Source organism: Lithobates pipiens, unplaced genomic scaffold (assembly GCF_037356315.1).
Source record: "Lithobates pipiens isolate NorthernLeopardFrog02 unplaced genomic scaffold, aLitPip1_a1.2 Scaffold_121, whole genome shotgun sequence".
Classification (NCBI taxonomy): domain Eukaryota; kingdom Metazoa; phylum Chordata; class Amphibia; order Anura; family Ranidae; genus Lithobates; species Lithobates pipiens.
This window is the reverse complement of record NW_027507709.1, coordinates 197,460-214,915: the sequence shown is the minus strand read 5'-3', so window position 1 is coordinate 214,915 and position 17,456 is coordinate 197,460. Positions and strand designations below refer to the sequence as shown.

At 56.6% G+C, this 17,456-nt stretch overlaps 1 protein-coding gene across 1 annotated transcript in view; it reads right to left on the bottom strand.

Annotated features, from left to right (window-relative positions):
• LOC143973824 (stromal interaction molecule 1-like) overlaps positions 1-15,587 on the bottom strand; it is a gene marked incomplete at its 3' end in the record, with an annotated part of 70,277 nt that extends 54,690 nt beyond the window's left edge. Inside the window, 1 exon segment of the mRNA XM_077474706.1 lies at positions 15,319-15,587. Within this exon segment, the coding sequence (XP_077330832.1) occupies positions 15,319-15,427 (109 nt within the window).
• Positions 15,588-17,456: the final 1,869 nt, after the last annotated feature.

Sequence of the window (17,456 nt, the reverse complement as noted above, 5' to 3'; positions counted from 1 at the left end):
AGGAACAGCCGCTGTGCCTGGTCCAGGCAAAGTCACTGTATTGTCCATGGACCTCTCTGCAGACTGAAGCTGACAGTTACTAGCAGATGTTATTGCTTGCTGTACATTGTCTATGGGTCTGGGCTGACTGTCTGCAGTACCACAACCCTCAGCAGGCCCATTGTTATTAAAGATCCCACCATCCTGCACACACACAGTACCTGCAGCTGCTCTCTCCACAGGTCTTTCCTCCACAGGGCTGGGAATGGTGTCCATCTTCTCCTCCTCACCTTCCTGGGGAGCTGAATCTGGACTGGCCTCCAGTTTGTTGATCAAATCCAACATGTTAGAACCTTCATCCTCCTGCACGGATGTTCCACATTGCTGGGGAGGGAAGGGGACAGAGGCCTCCGCCATTGAGGGTTCAGCAGGTGTCTGAGATGTTGAAGAGCTGGGCTCATCCTCCGGGCCCACTTTCTCACTCTCTGCTTCCATCTCCTCGCTCTCCATGCAGGAAGAAGCTCCTTTCCTCATTTGATTAAATCGCTCCTCATTTTTATATTTTTCTTTAAAAGCTCCACTATTCTCCTTCAGAGAACTCACCAATTCTTTCTGCTTCCGCAGAGCTTGTTCCAGGTCCTTCAATTCAGGCCTCAGAGCCGGTCTCTTCTTACTGAAGACTTTGGCACAAAACTGCTTTTTCTTTTTAAATTCAGCTTTCAAAGCTCCCAACTTCTCCTCTTCCTTCTCAATCCGCTTCAGCGTTTCCACAATCCTCCGTCTAAAGGAAGACAGAGATTCATCCTTCCTTGGGCCAGGCCCAGAATCTTCCGCAGGTTGAGGCCTATCCAGGGGGCCCCCGCCAGGGTCCTCCCCAGGATCCAGCATCCTTCCTGGGGCAGAGGAGTAACTCTAACCCCTGGTCTCTGGAAGCACAGGAGCAAAGGAACTAGCAACCTCTCACCTCGCTGTCAAGGAGAGGAATGGCAGTTTCCCACCATCCCTGTGCTGAGTTCCCGGGATTGTACACCCGCTGTGCCCATTATGAGGGGTTCCCACCATACCTGTGCCGAGTTCCCGGGTCTGTACACCCGCTGTGCTCATTATGAGGGGTTCCCACCATCCCTGTGCCGAGTTCCCGGGTCTGTACACCCGCTGTGCCCATTATGAGGGGTTCTCACCATCCCTGTGCTGAGTTCCCGGGTCTGTACACCCGCTGTGCCCATTACGAGGGGTTCCCACCATCCCTGTGCTGAGTTCCCGGGTCTGTACACCCGCTGTGCCCATTATGAGGGGTCCCACCATCCCTGTGCTGAGTTCCCGGGTCTGTACACCCGCTGTGCCCATTATGAGGGGTTCCCACCATCCCTGTGCTGAGTTCCCAGGTCTGTACGCCCGCTGTGCCCATTACGAGGGGTTCCCACCATACCTGTGCTGAGTTCCCGGGTCTGTACGCCCGCTGTGCCCATTATGAGGGGTTCCCACCATACCTGTGCTGAGTTCCCGGGATTGTACACCCGCTGTGCCCATTATGAGGGGTTCCCACCATACCTGTGCCGAGTTCCCGGGTCTGTACACCCGCTGTGCTCATTATGAGGGGTTCCCACCATCCCTGTGCCGAGTTCCCGGGTCTGTACACCCGCTGTGCCCATTATGAGGGGTTCCCACCATCCCTGTGCCGAGTTCCCGGCTCTGTACACCCGCTATGCTCATTATGAGGGGTTCCCACCATCCCTGTGCCGAGTTCCCGGCTCTGTACACCCGCTGTGCTCATTATGAGGGGTTCCCACCATCCCTGTGCTGAGTTCCCGGGTCTGTACACCCGCTGTGCCCATTATGAGGGCTTCCCACCATCCCTGTGCTGAGTTCCCGGGTCTGTACACCCACTGTGCCCATTATGAGGGGTTCCCACCATCCCTGTGCTGAGTTCCCGGGTCTGTACACCCGCTGTGCCCATTATGAGGGGTTCCCACCATCCCTGTGCTGAGTTCCCGGGTCTGTACACCCGCTGTGCCCATTATGAGGGGTTATCACCACCCCTGTGCTGAGTTCCCGGGTCTGTACACCCGCTGTGCCCATTATGAGGGGTTATCACCATCCCTGTGCTGAGTTCCCGGGTCTGTACACCCGCTGTGCCCATTATGAGGGGTTCCCACCATCCCTGTGCTGAGTTCCCGGGTCTGTACACCCGCTGTGCCCATTATGAGGGGTTCCCACCATCCCTGTGCTGAGTTCCCGGGTCTGTACACCCGCTGTGCCCATTATGAGGGGTTCCCACCATCCCTGTGCTGAGTTCCCGGGTCTGTACACCCGCTGTGCCCATTATGAGAGGTTCCCACCATCCCTGTGCTGAGTTCCCGGGTCTGTACACCCGCTGTGCCCATTATGAGGGGTTCCCACCATCCCTGTGCTGAGTTCCCGGGTCTGTACACCCGCTGTGCCCATTATGAGGGGTTATCACCACCCCTGTGCTGAGTTCCCGGGTCTGTACACCCGCTGTGCCCATTATGAGGGGTTCCCACCATCCCTGTGCTGAGTTCCCGGGTCTGTACACCCGCTGTGCCCATTATGAGGGGTTCCCACCATCCCTGTGCTGAGTTCCCGGGTCTGTACACCCGCTGTGCCCATTATGAGGGGTTCCCACCATCCAATGATTGGAAGGTCCACTTTAGGGTGGAGCTCCGCTTTAAAGTCAATTCATTGAACACCCGCCGGGGATTCCCCTGATGGTATAGGTGGGCGATATTGTAGAGTCACAATGAGGGGAGCAGTACAGGAACATTTCTATACAATGTATCGGGGGGGGGGGGGGGGGGGGGATGTTCAGAGCTCAGGGATGGAAATAAAGGTAACATTGTAGACGGAGACGTTCTCTTCTCCCCCCGGTACGGCGGCTCGGGTTGTAGAATGACTTGGCACTGTTTACAGATCTCCATGGTAACGGTGGTAGCCGGGGATAACATTACAATGACATTAATAGCCGGGATGTGGAGAAGAATCACACGGTGGGGTGGATGGTGCCGGCGGCGTTCTAACGATTTGTGCCCTCCGATGGAAAGTGCCCGCGCATGCCCAGAACGGAAGGGCACACCAGCCGAGTTGCCGATCGGCTGCAGTGACGTCCCTTTGCGCACATCGTAGGAGTCGTTTTTGCGAAGGGAGATACCATTTCTCGGGCACAATTTAGCACTATGCAAAGAGCGGAGGGACGCCGCACTTGTCATGTTGCGCCGCACTTGTCATGTTGCGCCGCAGGTTTACACGAGACACAATCTGTACGGTGCACCCCTCCCCTATATGAATAGCTTTCAACTGCGGCCGAGAAATGGTATCGGCCGTCGAAAAAACCCTCCTACGTGCGTACGGCGCTAAGATGAAACAATCGGCTTCATTGTGCCACCTTCCTCCAGGCCAGCTCCACATTTCTGGGGAATCAGATGGTTGCCAAGGGTAACAGCCGCTCCCCTGCAGATGGTCGCCTGGGGGGACAGACAGACTGGGGAATTTGTTTGCACTAATTATCTGGCAGAGATCATTGAGGAGGAATCTACAAGTCAGAACTTCGTACAGAATCCAGATATTCACCCCGAGGGGCTGCGAGTCCCGCCAGTGCCTGCCATCTCCTCAATAACCCGGGAAAGGTGGAACATTCCAGAGGTCAGAGGAGAGAAGCCGAAGAATGTGAACCAACAACCCGCCTGTCACTCACCTCACCGCCTGCATGAGGTCCCCACATGTCACCATTTACACACAGGGGGTGAGAACGGGATACAGCAATGAAATGTCAGCTGTTAGGTGGAGGCCGGATAGACTTCCCTGAAGGAGGTTTCAGGGATCTCCTAGAGGAGGACGACAGGTAGGAGAGCCAAACAGATTGGGGTAGAGAGTGTCCCAGAGGCTGGGAGAGGCTCAGGAGAAGTCCTGGAGGAGACAAAAAGGCTAGGGGGGAGGAGAGGATGATGATGTGGGTAGGATTGGCCGAGAGGGGTGGAGGACACTGAATGGAGGTCAGTGGAGGGATTGGTAGAGAGGGGTGGAGGACACTGAATGGAGGTCAGTGGAGGGATTGGTAGAGAGGGGTGGAGGACATTGAATGGAGGTCAGTGGAGGGATTGGTAGAGAGGGGTGGAGGACACTGAATGGAGGTCAGTGGAGGGATTGGTAGAGAGGGGTGGAGGACAATGAATGGAGGTCAGTGGAGGGATTGGTAGAGAGGGGTGGAGGACAATGAATGGAGGTCAGTGGAGGGATTGGCAGAGAGGGGTAGAGGACACTGAATGGAGGTCAGTGGAGGGATTGGTAGAGAGGGGTGGAGGACAATGAATGGAGGTCAGTGGAGGGATTGGTAGAGAGGGGTGGAGGACACTGAATGGAGGTCAGTGGAGGGATTGGTAGAGAGGGGTGGAGGACACTGAATGGTGGTCAGTGGAGGGATTGGTAGAGAGGGGTGGAGGACATTGAATGGAGGTCAGTGGAGGGTTTGGTAGAGAGGGGTGGAGGACACGTAATGGAGACCAGTGGAGGGATTGGTAGAGAGGGGTGGAGGACACTGAATGGAGGCCGGTGGAGGGATTGGTAGAGAGGGGTGGAGGACACTGAATGGAGGCTGGTGGAGGGATCGGTAGAGGGGGGTGGAGGACACTGAATGGAGGCCGGTGGAGGTAGATCCAGTCTGCTTGGAGTCTGGAGGACAGGTTGGGATTTGGTGATTTATGGTGAATACATTCAGCATCGTCAGTCAGCAAAGACAACCAGGAGCTCACCATTCCTTATCCGGGGTGAGGGAGCACAACAAGCCCCCCCAGGGAGAGGAGCGTCTCCAGCTGTCCCCGGTGACACCGCGCCATGTGCTGCTACCCGTCACTGTCATAGTAAGACACTTGAAGGAACACAACCCTCGCCATACCTCCAGGGAGGCTGCACAGTAGAAAGCACTACATACACTTCCATAGTCATCAGATGGAAAGGTCGGGAGTTTATCGATCAGTACAATCTCCGATTGTCTTTAGCCACGTTAATGCAAAGTCAAACCTTTATTAAAAAATAAATTCCTGTGATCCCGCCATGAAGGTCACTTCCTGTTAAGAGGGTGACAATGCTCTGTCCCCGTCACCCAGTTGCTCCTCTGTTGTCACATGAGCTTTAGGGAGAGGACAATGAGGGGTTTGGTGACACATTACACAGACACGGTCCAATGTTGTCACCATCAGGAGACCCACCCTGAGTAACGTCCTACAGCCACCAGCACCAAGGGGTCCCCCGACCATGGTGAGAAATACGGGGCACATTAGTCTTCACAACCATCTACAGAGCTCCAGCCCAGAACACACAAGGATCCTTTTCTGTGGCTCACAACCCCCATCATTCAACGTTTCAGCGGACAAAATCCCAATTTCAGCCCCATAAAAAAACTAATATAAGACTCCTCCGTGTTCCTGAGGACACTGGTCCCTGTGACACCACAATTCAGAGATTTCAGAAGACTGCAGACTATGATCCGGGAGAATCATGTGTTGTCACCACGGACAGCTCAGTCATGGAACTCCAACCAGAGGTCACCATGTACATTTGGATCCAGAGAATTCCATAGGGGAACCCAAGAGAGGACAATGCAAGATGAGACCCGGGAAATCCACGCCAGAGTGGTGAAAACACCTGGAACTCACCATGGACATTCGGATCTGGAGGATTCCATAGGGGAACTCCAACGAGAAGCCATCAGTGGAGACACAACAGAAGACGTGTGTAGTGACAACACCTGGGAGCTTAATGGCCAATCTGTGGTGACAACATTTAGAACTCCAACCTGAGGTCATTGTGGACATTTGGACCTGGAGGATTCCATAAGTGAGCCCCAAGGAGAAGCCACGAGTGAGGACTCCACAGAATGTGACCTCAGAAATCCATGATTGACCCGTCTGTGCCAACAACACCCGGAACGCCAACCTGAGGTCATCGTGGACATTTGGACCTGGAGGATTCTATATGTAAGCCCCAAGGAGAAGCCACGTGTAGGGAGAGCAAAGCATCCAACCAGGAGATCCATGACTGAGCCGCCTGTAGAGACAACACGTGGAGCTCCAACTGGAGGTCACCCAGGCCATTGGGATCTGGAGGATTCCATAAGTGAGCAACAACAAGAAGCCACGAGTGGGGACTCCACAGAATGTGACCTCAGAAATCCATGACTGAGCCGTCTGTGCCGACAACACCCGGAACGCCAACCTGAGGTCATCGTGAACATTTGGGTCTGGAGTATTTCATAGGGAAGCCACGAGTGGGGACCTCGGAGACTGAAGACCCATCTGTGGTGACAACAACCAGATCTCCAATTAAGGGGTCATCATGTACATATTGGATGTGATGGATTCCATAGTGGAGCCCCAGAAAGAAGCCATTTACGAGGTCAGCGTAGGAAGAGAATGAGGCGGATACAATGCGAGGGTCAGAGGGGGGGACAATGGTGAATCCAAAGCAGGAAAGTTCTGGTCTATACATCTTCCATACTTCCTGTACTATACAATGAACTGTTATCAGGCACAGACCTCGATGTATAAAAGGTGAGTGCATGGGGCTCTCTACTAAGCGTTCCCATACGGCATGGTGCCAAGTGCTGGGGGGGACACAGGATCAGAGCTTGCAGCCAAGAGGGGAAATAAGGAGGAGCACCGGTGTACTGAGGTAAGTAGCGGTATCTCAGCGCTGAGAGTCACCCATCACATAGTCACGTTCCTTTCAACTTGGCGCAGATCCAATCTCCTTCTCACCTCCCAGATACATCCTGGTTGGCTGACGGCAAAGTCACAATCATTTCACTGCATCATCGAGGCTCCGGCAGGCAATCAGGATGTGCAGGAAGATTAAAAGGTTCAAAGTGTGCGCTGAGGCCTGTGAGGGGGGGGGGGGAGGAGGGCAAAGTTATGGGGGGGGCACCCCAATCTCCTTTTTAGGAAAGTCAGTCCTGAGAGCCCACAGACCTAAAATCCAGTGGAGGAGTCTCCCCATGACCCCCATCAACACGGAGGAGTCTCTCAGTGACCCCAAGAATCCGCCGGAGGTTTGGAGGGCACAAGACTGAAAATTCCACTCTCCTCCCCTTCCAGACAGGGCTGTGCAAATCTCAGGACTGTATGGACCCAAATACAAATCCTCTCGTCATGTAAAGGTCTCTGAACTACGTATTTATGCATTGCCCAGAGTTCAGCTTTAATCTCCAGCGTAGCGGTAAAAGGAGACCCCGTGGCGCCCCGGCCAGCAGGAGATCGGATGACTGCGCTCTTTATTGATCCTGCAGTTGGCGAGTTGCCACCGGTGACGGGATCTTTGGTATGACATCACCCGCATCGTTTCCAGCCCTCCGGGGTCAGGCCGCTGCTTGGCAGGCAGATCTGAAAACTGTTCTTCTCAAAAAACGTGAACCTCTAATAAGAGCAGAGCGACTGCCAGACACACGAGACCTCCGATAGCCATTCCACACCACCAAACACCCGATCCCAGGGGCCCCCCCGAGAGTCAAACTTTCCAAGGAGAGGCTGCAACCTCAGAGCTCAGGACATTCCTGAACACATGCTGGGTCAGCACCTCTGCAGAGGCTGGAAACTTCATTTCATAGCCAAAAGCAGCTTAGAGACCCCAACAGGAAACCACCAGAGAGGCTCGGCAGCCAGGAGACGTTTCCACTCTTTTACCCTCAACACGTAGGCCGATTCTACAGCCAGGCAACATTTCCAATGAACACGGAGGCCAAATCTACAGCAAAATCACAACAGGAGTACAGGAGGCCGGGCAAGACAACTTTTGGTGGCCTTTCGTGCCAGGGGGCACTTCAAGTTACACCCCGATACTGATAGCGTCTATTTTACCATCTCAGATATAGACCCACCTTGGGGCAAGTGGTGGAGGTCAGGAGGACAATGTGTCTTCCTGTGCCACAGGGTACATCAAGGAACCAATTGAATCCGTCCCATCACTGCTGGTGTCCATTTTACAATGGAGGGTCACCATATCACAGATGGACTCCCCCCAAGACAAGTGATGGAGGTCTGGAGGGACAATGGGGCACCAATTTCCTCCATCCCGTCACTGCTGGTATCCATTTTACAATGTTACCATCTCAGAGACAGACCCACCTTTGGACCAGTGATGAAGCTCAGGAGGACACTGGGCCGTTCGGGGCCACACATTACTTCAGGGAACCAATTTAACCCTTCCCATCACTACTGGTGTCTATTCAATTTAAAGTGCTGGGTTACCATCTCCGACATAAGCCCACCTAGGGCAAGGGATGGAGGTCAGGAGGACACTGGGCGTTCCTATGTTATGGGGTTCCTTGAAGGACACATTTCATTCTTCCCATCTCAGACATAGACCGACCATAGGACAAGAGATGGAGGTCAGGAGGACACTGGGCTTTTTTATGCCACAAGTACCTTAAGGAACCATTTCCCCCTTTCCAGTCACTGTTGGCTTCAACTTCAACAGTTTTGAGACCCACCATGGAACCAATTCACAGTGATGGAGGTCAGGAGGACATTGGACAGTGCGGGCAACCTGGATTTATTCTATATAGAAATGATCTGCTCTACCTGAAGTCTGTGGATATCATATCTGGGTGTAAGATTGCTGGGAGTACACCCCTAGGAGGCCGGGAACGGGGAGACCCCCAGGAGGCCGGGAACGGGGAGACCCCCAGGAGGCCGGGAACGGGGAGACCCCTAGGAGACCAAGAACAAGGAAGCCAGGAACGGGGAGACCCCCAGGAGGCTGGGAACGGGGAGACCCCCAGGAGACCGGGAACAAGGAAGCCAGGAACGGGGAGAACCCCAGGAGGCCGGGAACAAGGAAGCCAGGAACGGGGAGACCCCCAGGAGGCTGGGAACGGGGAGACCCCCAGGAGGCCGGGAACAGGGAGACCCCTAGGAGACCAAGAATAAGGAAGCCAGGAACGGGGAGACCCCCAGGAGGCTGGGAACGGGGAGACCCCCAGGAGGCCGGGAATGGGGAGACCCCCAGGAGACCGGGAACAAGGAAGCCAGGAACGGGGAGAACCCCAGGAGGCCGGGAACAAGGAAGCCAGGAACGGGGAGACCCCCAGGAGGCTGGGAACGGGGAGACCCCCAGGAGGCCGGGAACGGGGAGACCCCCAGGAGGCCGGGAACGGGGAGACCCCCAGGAGACCAAGAACAAGGAAGCCAGGAACGGGGAGACCCCCAGGAGGCCGGGAAGACCCCCAGGAGGCCGGGAACAAGGAGACCCCCAGGAGGCCGGGAACGGGGAGATGCCTAAGAGGCCAGATACAGGTGACCTCATGGACTAATCCGAGGTCACCATCACTTCATCCTAATGATGGTCACATGAAGTGTTAAACCTCTGGAGAATTTTCTGCTGGGCCCCAGAATCCAGAGGGCTCCTCACTCTCCTCAGACAGACCAACACTCCATATTCATTGTGTGTGAAGGGTCTCCGCTCTCCAGCATTAATCACATTCAGCTCCTTCTGTAATGTTCAAGACGTTTCACAGAGTCTCCAAGCAACTTCTTCAGTTCTAATGAGAGTCAGAAATTAATCAACATCCAGCTTGACACATTCCATGGTGAATGGCGTCTGAGCAACCTATCTTGACAATACGTTCATCCAAATGATTGATAACACAAAACTTACAGCATACCGACCCTGCCAGAAAACCAGTTCACATAAGGGGTTCCCACCATCCCTGTGCTGAGTTTCCGGGTCTGTACACCCGCTGTGCCCATTATGAGGGGTTCCCATCATCCCTGTGCCGAGTTCCCGGGTCTGTACACCCGCTGTGCCCATTATGAGGGGTTCCCATCATCCCTGTGCCGAGTTCCCGGGTCTGTACACCCACTGTGCCCATTATGAGGGGTTCTCACCATCCCTGTGCTGAGTTTCCGGGTCTGTACACCCGCTGTGCCCATTATGAGGGGTTCCCACCATCCCTGTGCTGAGTTCCCGGGTCTGTACACCCGCTGTGCCCATTATTTGGGGTTCCCTCCATCCCTGTGCTGAGTTCCCGGGTCTGTACCCCCGCTGTGCCCATTATGGGGGGGTTCCCACCATCCCTGTGCTGAGTTCCCGGGTCTGTACCCCCGCTGTGCCCATTATGGGGGGGTTCCCACCATCCCTGTGCTGAGTTCCCGGGTCTGTACACCCGCTGTGCCCATTATGAGGGGTTCTCACCATCCCTGTGCTGAGTTCCCGGGTCTGTACACCCGCTGTGCCCATTATGAGGGGTTCCCACCATCCCTGTGCTGAGTTCCCGGGTCTGTACACCCGCTGTACCCATTATGAGGTGTTCCCACCATCCCTGTGCCGAGTTCCCGGGTCTGTACACCCGCTGTGCCCATTATGAGGGGTTCCCATCATCCCTGTGCCGAGTTCCCGGGTCTGTACACCCGCTGTGCCCATTATGAGGGGTTCCCACCATCCCTGTGCCGAGTTCCCGGGTCTGTACACCCGCTGTGCCCATTATGAGGGGTTCCCATCATCCCTGTGCCGAGTTCCCGGGTCTGTACACCCGCTGTGCCCATTATGAGGGGTTCCCACCACCCCTGTGCCGAGTTTTCGGGTCTGTACACCCGCTGTGCCCATTATGAGGGGTTCCCACCATCCCTGTGCTGAGTTTCCGGGTCTGTACACCCGCTGTGCCCATTATGAGGGGTTCCCACCATCCCTGTGCCGAGTTTTCGGGTCTGTACACCCGCTGTGCCCATTATGAGGGGTTCCCACCATCCCTGTGCCGAGTTCCCGGGTCTGTACACCCGCTGTGCCCATTATGAGGGGTTCCCACCACCCCTGTGCCGAGTTTCCAGGTCTGTACCCCCGCTGTGCCCATTATGAGGGGTTCCCATCATCCCTGTGCCGAGTTCCCGGGTCTGTACCCCCGCTGTGCCCATTATGAGGGGTTCCCACCATCCCTGTGCTGAGTTCCCGGGTTTGTACACCCGCTGTGCCCATTATGAGGGGTTCCCACCACCCCTGTGCCGAGTTTCCAGGTCTGTACCCCCGCTGTGCCCATTATGAGGGGTTCCCACCATCCCTGTGCCGAGTTTCCAGGTCTGTACCCCCGCTGTGCCCATTATGAGGGGTTCCCACCATCCCTGTGCTGAGTTCCCGGGTCTGTACACCCGCTGTGCCCATTATGAGGTGTTCCCACCATCCCTGTGCTGAGTTCCCGGGTCTGTACCCCCGCTGTGCCCATTATGAGGGGTTCCCACCACCCCTGTGCCGAGTTTCCAGGTCTGTACCCCCGCTGTGCCCATTATGAGGGGTTCCCACCATCCCTGTGCTGAGTTCCCGGGTCTGTACACCCGCTGTGCCCATTATGAGGTGTTCCCACCATCCCTGTGCTGAGTTCCCGGGTCTGTACACCCGCTGTGCCCATTATGAGGTGTTCCCACCATCCCTGTGCTGAGTTCCCGGGTCTGTACACCCGCTGTGCCCATTATGAGGGGTTCCCACCATCCCTGTGCTGAGTTTCCGGGTCTGTACCCCCGCTGTGCCCATTATGAGGTGTTCCCACCATCCCTGTGCTGAGTTCCCGGGTCTGTACACCCGCTGTGCCCATTATGAGGGGTTCCCACCATCCCTGTGCTGAGTTCCCGGGTCTGTACCCCCGCTGTGCCCATTATGAGGGGTTCCCACCATCCCTGTGCCGAGTTTCCAGGTCTGTACCCCCGCTGTGCCCATTATGAGGGGTTCCCACCATCCCTGTGCTGAGTTCCCGGGTCTGTACACCCGCTGTGCCCATTATGAGGTGTTCCCACCATCCCTGTGCTGAGTTCCCGGGTCTGTACACCCGCTGTGCCCATTATGAGGGGTCCCCACCATCCCTGTGCTGAGTTCCCGGGTCTGTACCCCCGCTGTGCCCATTATGAGGGGTTCCCACCACCCCTGTGCCGAGTTTCCAGGTCTGTACACTCGCTGTGTCCATTATGAGGGGTTTTCACTATCCCTGTGCTGAGTTCCCGGGTCTGTACACCTGCTGTGCCCATTATGAGGGGTTCCCACCATCCCTGTGCTGAGTTCCCGGGTCTGTACACCCGCTGTGCCCATTATGAGGGGTTCCCACCATCCCTGCTGGATGAAGATATATCATGGGTAATGTAAGAGGAGTAGTAGGGTGGGGGAGCAGAGCGGGAATTGTGGGACAAGCAGTGAGGGGGAGGAGTCAGCTCACCAGGCTCCACTTAGACCCAAATTGTTTTTTGGGTACACTGCCCCTTTAACACCATGGCAGTGGTGCACACACATCTCCATGGCAGATATTTACTCTCATCAAAGCTGCACCTTCCTCTCCTCCCAACACGCCAAAACAAAGTCACCCGGCCGGCGCACACCGCCGTCACCATGTGTGTTGTGGAAACAGAACCAGAGACGGGAACCGGCCACGTCAGGGCCAAATAATCATCTCCATTCACTGTGAATCAGGACCGCAGAGCCCCCTCGTCCCCGGGCACCCGTAGCTCCTTCATTCCAGGGGTCCGCGCCCCCCGCCCATGTTCCTGGGGCCCCAACGTGGCCCCCCACTTCATTTCTAGGAAGTACACACCCAGCATTGGCAGAGAGCTTCAGGAAGAGAAGGTCAGAGGTCACAGCCTGGTCCGATCCTTCCGGAACCCCTATATGAGAGGACTGTCCTCAGATCTCACATGTGACCCCCAAATATCCATTGGACAAAGGCACGCGCCACCCGAAGGTGGAGGACAGGCCGGGGGGATTTCTATACCCAGACGGGGTCAGGTGCCACCAAGGCAGTTTACTAAAAATCCCTTCACAAGTCATCCCAGGGGCCAGCTGTCTACACACTCCATTGATATGTACAGTCTGGAGGAAAGAAGGGAAAGGATGGACATGACTGGAAGGGAGGTCGGGGGGGAGGGGGGGGGTGCTATATAACGGAAGGGAGGTTGGGGGGGTGCTATATAACGGAAGGGAGGTCTTGGGGGGGTGCTACATAACGGAAGGGAGGTCTTGGGGGGGGGTGCTACATAACGGAAGGGAGGTCTTGGGGGGGTGCTACATAACGGAAGGGAGGTCTGGGGGGGGTGCTACATAACGGAAGGGAGGTCTGGGGGGGGGGGGGGTGCTACATAACGGAAGGGAGGTCTGGGGGGGGGGGTGCTACATAACGGAAGGGAGGTCTGGGGGGGGTGCTACATAACGGAAGGGAGGTCTTGGGGGGGGTGCTACATAATGGAAGGGAGGTCAGGGGGGGGTGCTACATAACGGAAGGGAGGTCTTGGGGGGGGTGCTACATAACGGAAGGGAGGTCTTGGGGGGGTGCTACATAACGGAAGGGAGGTCTTGGGGGGGGGGGTGCTACATAACGGAAGGGAGGTCTTGGGGGGGTGCTACATAACGGAAGGGAGGTTGGGGGGGTTCTACAAAACCGAAGGGAGGTCTGGGGGAGGGGGGGTATTTTTCACAATCAGAAGTCCATCAAGTTCAACTGTAAAAAATAAATAATAATAATATAGACGGTGTGGGGGGTCGGGGATAAGAGGGGTATATAGAAGGATGTCGGTACTTCCTCTTGTTATCAGATGTGATGAAGAGTCGGGGGGGGGGGGGGGGGGGGAATGTCCATCACTGGAAGGTGAACATGCTGGGTGATCTGGAGCTCTGATTGGAGCCAAGAACTGTGACCTGTACCCGTGTGCCGCTGACCTGTGATCTGTACCCGTGTGCCGCTGACCTGTGATCTGTACCCGTGTGCCGCTGACCTGTGACCTGTACCCGTGTGCCGCTGACCTGTGACCTGTACCCGTGTGCCGCTGACCTGTGACCTGTACCCGTGTGCCGCTGACCGGTGTGCCGCTGACCTGTGACCTGTACCCGTGTGCCGCTGACCTGTACCCGTGTGATAAGACACGCCTGTCTGCTCTTATGTTTATATTACTGGACAGCCTGTGAGCCGCCCCCCCTCCCCTCTCCCTGATCCCTACAATATATATATCTCTCTCTCTCTCAGTCCCAGGAAGGTGATAACCCCCAGCGGGGGAATTCCTCCAATCTGCTCCAGCGGGGGGGGGGGGGGGGGGGGGGGAATTCCTTGCCGATCCCTGAGAGACGATGGGAAGTTCCCGGATCTCCTTTCCCTATAAATGTCCCCCCTTCCCCCCCCCCCCCCGATATATTCAGGAATCCGACCTCCTTATAGAAATCTATTGATCTGTCCGGATCCACCTCCTCACACCTCTTACTGGAGAGAAACCTTTCTGTGTTTGGGGGGGGGGGGGGTGAGTCATTGGGTGGACGGTGACAGGGATCTCACTGGGTGGACTCTATGGTGGGGGGCTCCTCCGGGGCGGACTCTATGGTGGGGGGGCTCCTCCGGGGCGGACTCTATGGTGGGGGGGCTCCTCCGGGGCGGACTCTATGGTGGGGGGGCTCCTCCGGGGCGGACTCTATGGTGGGGGGGCTCCTCCGGGGCGGACTCTATGGTAGGAGGTCCTCCGGGGCGGACTCTATGGTAGGAGGTCCTCCGGGGCGGACTCTATGGTAGGGGGTCCTCCGGGGCGGACTCTATGGTAGGGGGTCCTCCGGGGCGGACTCTATGGTAGGGGGTCCTCCGGGGCGGACTCTATGGTAGGGGGTCCTCCGGGGCGGACTCTATGGTAGGGGGTCCTCCGGGGCGGACTCTATGGTAGGGGGTCCTCCGGGGCGGACTCTATGGTAGGGGGTCCTCCGGGGCGGACTCTATGGTAGGGGGTCCTCTGGGGCGGACTCTATGGTAGGGGGTCCTCCGGGGTGGACTCTATGGTAGGGGGTCCTCCGGGGTGGACTCTATGGTAGGGGGTCCTCCGGGGTGGACTCTATGGTAGGGGGTCCTCCGGGGTGGACTCTATGGTAGGAGGTCCTCCGGGGTGGACTCTATGGTAGGAGGTCCTCCGGGGTGGACTCTATGGTAGGAGGTCCTCCTGGGCGGACTCTATGGTAGGAGGTCCTCCTGGGCGGACTCTATGGTAGGGGCTCCTCTGGGGGTGTACTCTATGGTAGGGGCTCCTCCGGGGCGGACTCTATGGTAGGGGCTCCTCTGGGGGTGTACTCTATGGTAGGGGCTCCTCCGGGGCGGACTCTATGGTAGGGGCTCCTCTGGGGGTGTACTCTATGGTAGGGGCTCCTCCGGGGCGGACTCTATGGTGGGGGCTCCTCCGGGGCGTACTCTATAGTAGGGGGTCCTCCGGGGTGGACTCTATGGTAGGAGGTCCTCCTGGGTGTACTCTATGGTAGGGGCTCCTCCTGGGTGGACTCTATGGTAGGAGGTCCTCCTGGGTGGACTCTATGGTAGGAGGTCCTCGGGTGGGAGGGGTGACTCACCTGCCTGTAGGGACTCCTCCGGAGGGGCTCCGGTAGGTCTCTCGGCCCGCCCGTGGTTCAGGAAGGAAACACAGACAATCCACACCACCAATCGGGACCACAAATCCATCACTGGGCCCAGGAGCTGACACTTCAATACATCCCGGGGGAGGAGCCACACGCCGACCCCCCAATACACTCCGATCACCCGGACAGTGCGGCCTCCGATCACTGCTGTGTGCGGCTTCTCTACAACTCCGCCCCCTGACGTCACACAACTCCGCCCAACACGTCACCTCTCCTCTCCCCGCTCGGCCCTGAGAGCTGCTGACACCTGTCCCCGCCCCGCCCACATATCTGCATATAGCAGTCTACCCCGCCTACCTCTCCGCGTTCCCGCCCCCTCCACACGCTGTGCTACCAGCACACTCCGCCCCCCGCCTCTCATCTTCAGCGGGACCCCGCCCATTCCTCTCCGTCTGATTTCCGCCCGCATTTCTTACGTCCCTCCTTTACTCCGCCCCTTCCTCTATTCCCCGCCCCGACCAATGACGTCACGATAAAGTCCTTTTATTCTGACGGAATATGACACCCCCAAATATTATCTTATATTATTATCATTATATTATATTATATTATATTGTATTTTATTATTATCATTATGTTATCTTATATTATATTATAAATTACATTATGTATATTATATGCCATTACATCTGCAATTAGTGGACCTCCAGCTGTTGCAGAACTACAAAGAGCATGATGGGACTTGTAGTTTTGCAACAGCTGGAGGTCCACTAATTGCAGATCCCTGCTCTATTACATTCCATTATATATACAGCAGAGGCCCAGAGGACTCCACCACCTTCCTACTGAGGGGTGTACCAACATGGCCACCGCCACCTTCCTACTGAGGGGTGTACCAACATGGCCACCGCCACCTTCCTACTGAAGGGTGTACCAACATTGCCACCGCCACCTTCCTACTGAAGGGTGTACCAACATGACCACCGCCACCTTCCTACTGAAGGGTGTACCAACATGGCCACCGCCACCTTCCTACTGAGGGGTGTACCAACATGGCCACCGCCACCTTCCTACTGAGGGGTGTACCAACATGGCCACCGCCACCTTCCTACTGAGGGGTGTACCAACATGGCCACCGCCACCTTCCTACTGAGGGGTGTACCAACATGGCCACCGCCACCTTCCTACATGGCCACCGCCACCTTCCTACTGAGGGGTGTACCAACATGGCGACCGCCACCTTCCTACTGAAGGGTGTACCAACATGGCCACCGCCACCTTCCTACTGAGGGGTGTACCAACATGGCCACCGCCACCTTCCTACTGAGGGGTGTACCAACATGGCCACCGCCACCTTCCTACTGAAGGGTGTACCAACATGGCCACCGCCACCTTCCTACTGAGGGGTGTACCAACATGGCCACCGCCACCTTCCTACTGAGGGGTGTACCAACATGGCCACCGCCACCTTCCTACTGAAGGGTGTACCAACATGGCCACCGCCACCTTCCTACTGAAGGGTGTACCAACATGACCACCGCCACCTTCCTACTGAAGGGTGTACCAACATGGCCACCGCCACCTTCCTACTGAGGGGTGTACCAACATGGCCACCGCCACCTTCCTACTGAGGGGTGTACCAACATGGCCACCGCCACCTTCCTACTGAGGGGTGTACCAACATGGCCACCACCACCTTCCTACTGAGGGGTGTACCAACATGGCCACCGCCACCTTCCTACATGGCCACCGCCACCTTCCTACTGAGGGGTGTACCAACATGGCGACCGCCACCTTCCTACTGAAGGGTGTACCAACATGGCCACCGCCACCTTCCTACTGAGGGGTGTACCAACATGGCCACCGCCACCTTCCTACTGAGGGGTGTACCAACATGGCCACCGCCACCTTCCTACTGAAGGGTGTACCAACATGGCCACCGCCACCTTCCTACTGAGGGGTGTACCAACATGGCCACCGCCACCTTCCTACTGAGGGGTGTACCAACATGGCCACCGCCACCTTCCTACTGAAGGGTGTACCAACATGGCCACCGCCACCTTCCTACTGAAGGGTGTACCAACATGGCCACCGCCACCTTCCTACTGAGGTGTGTACCAACATGGCCACCG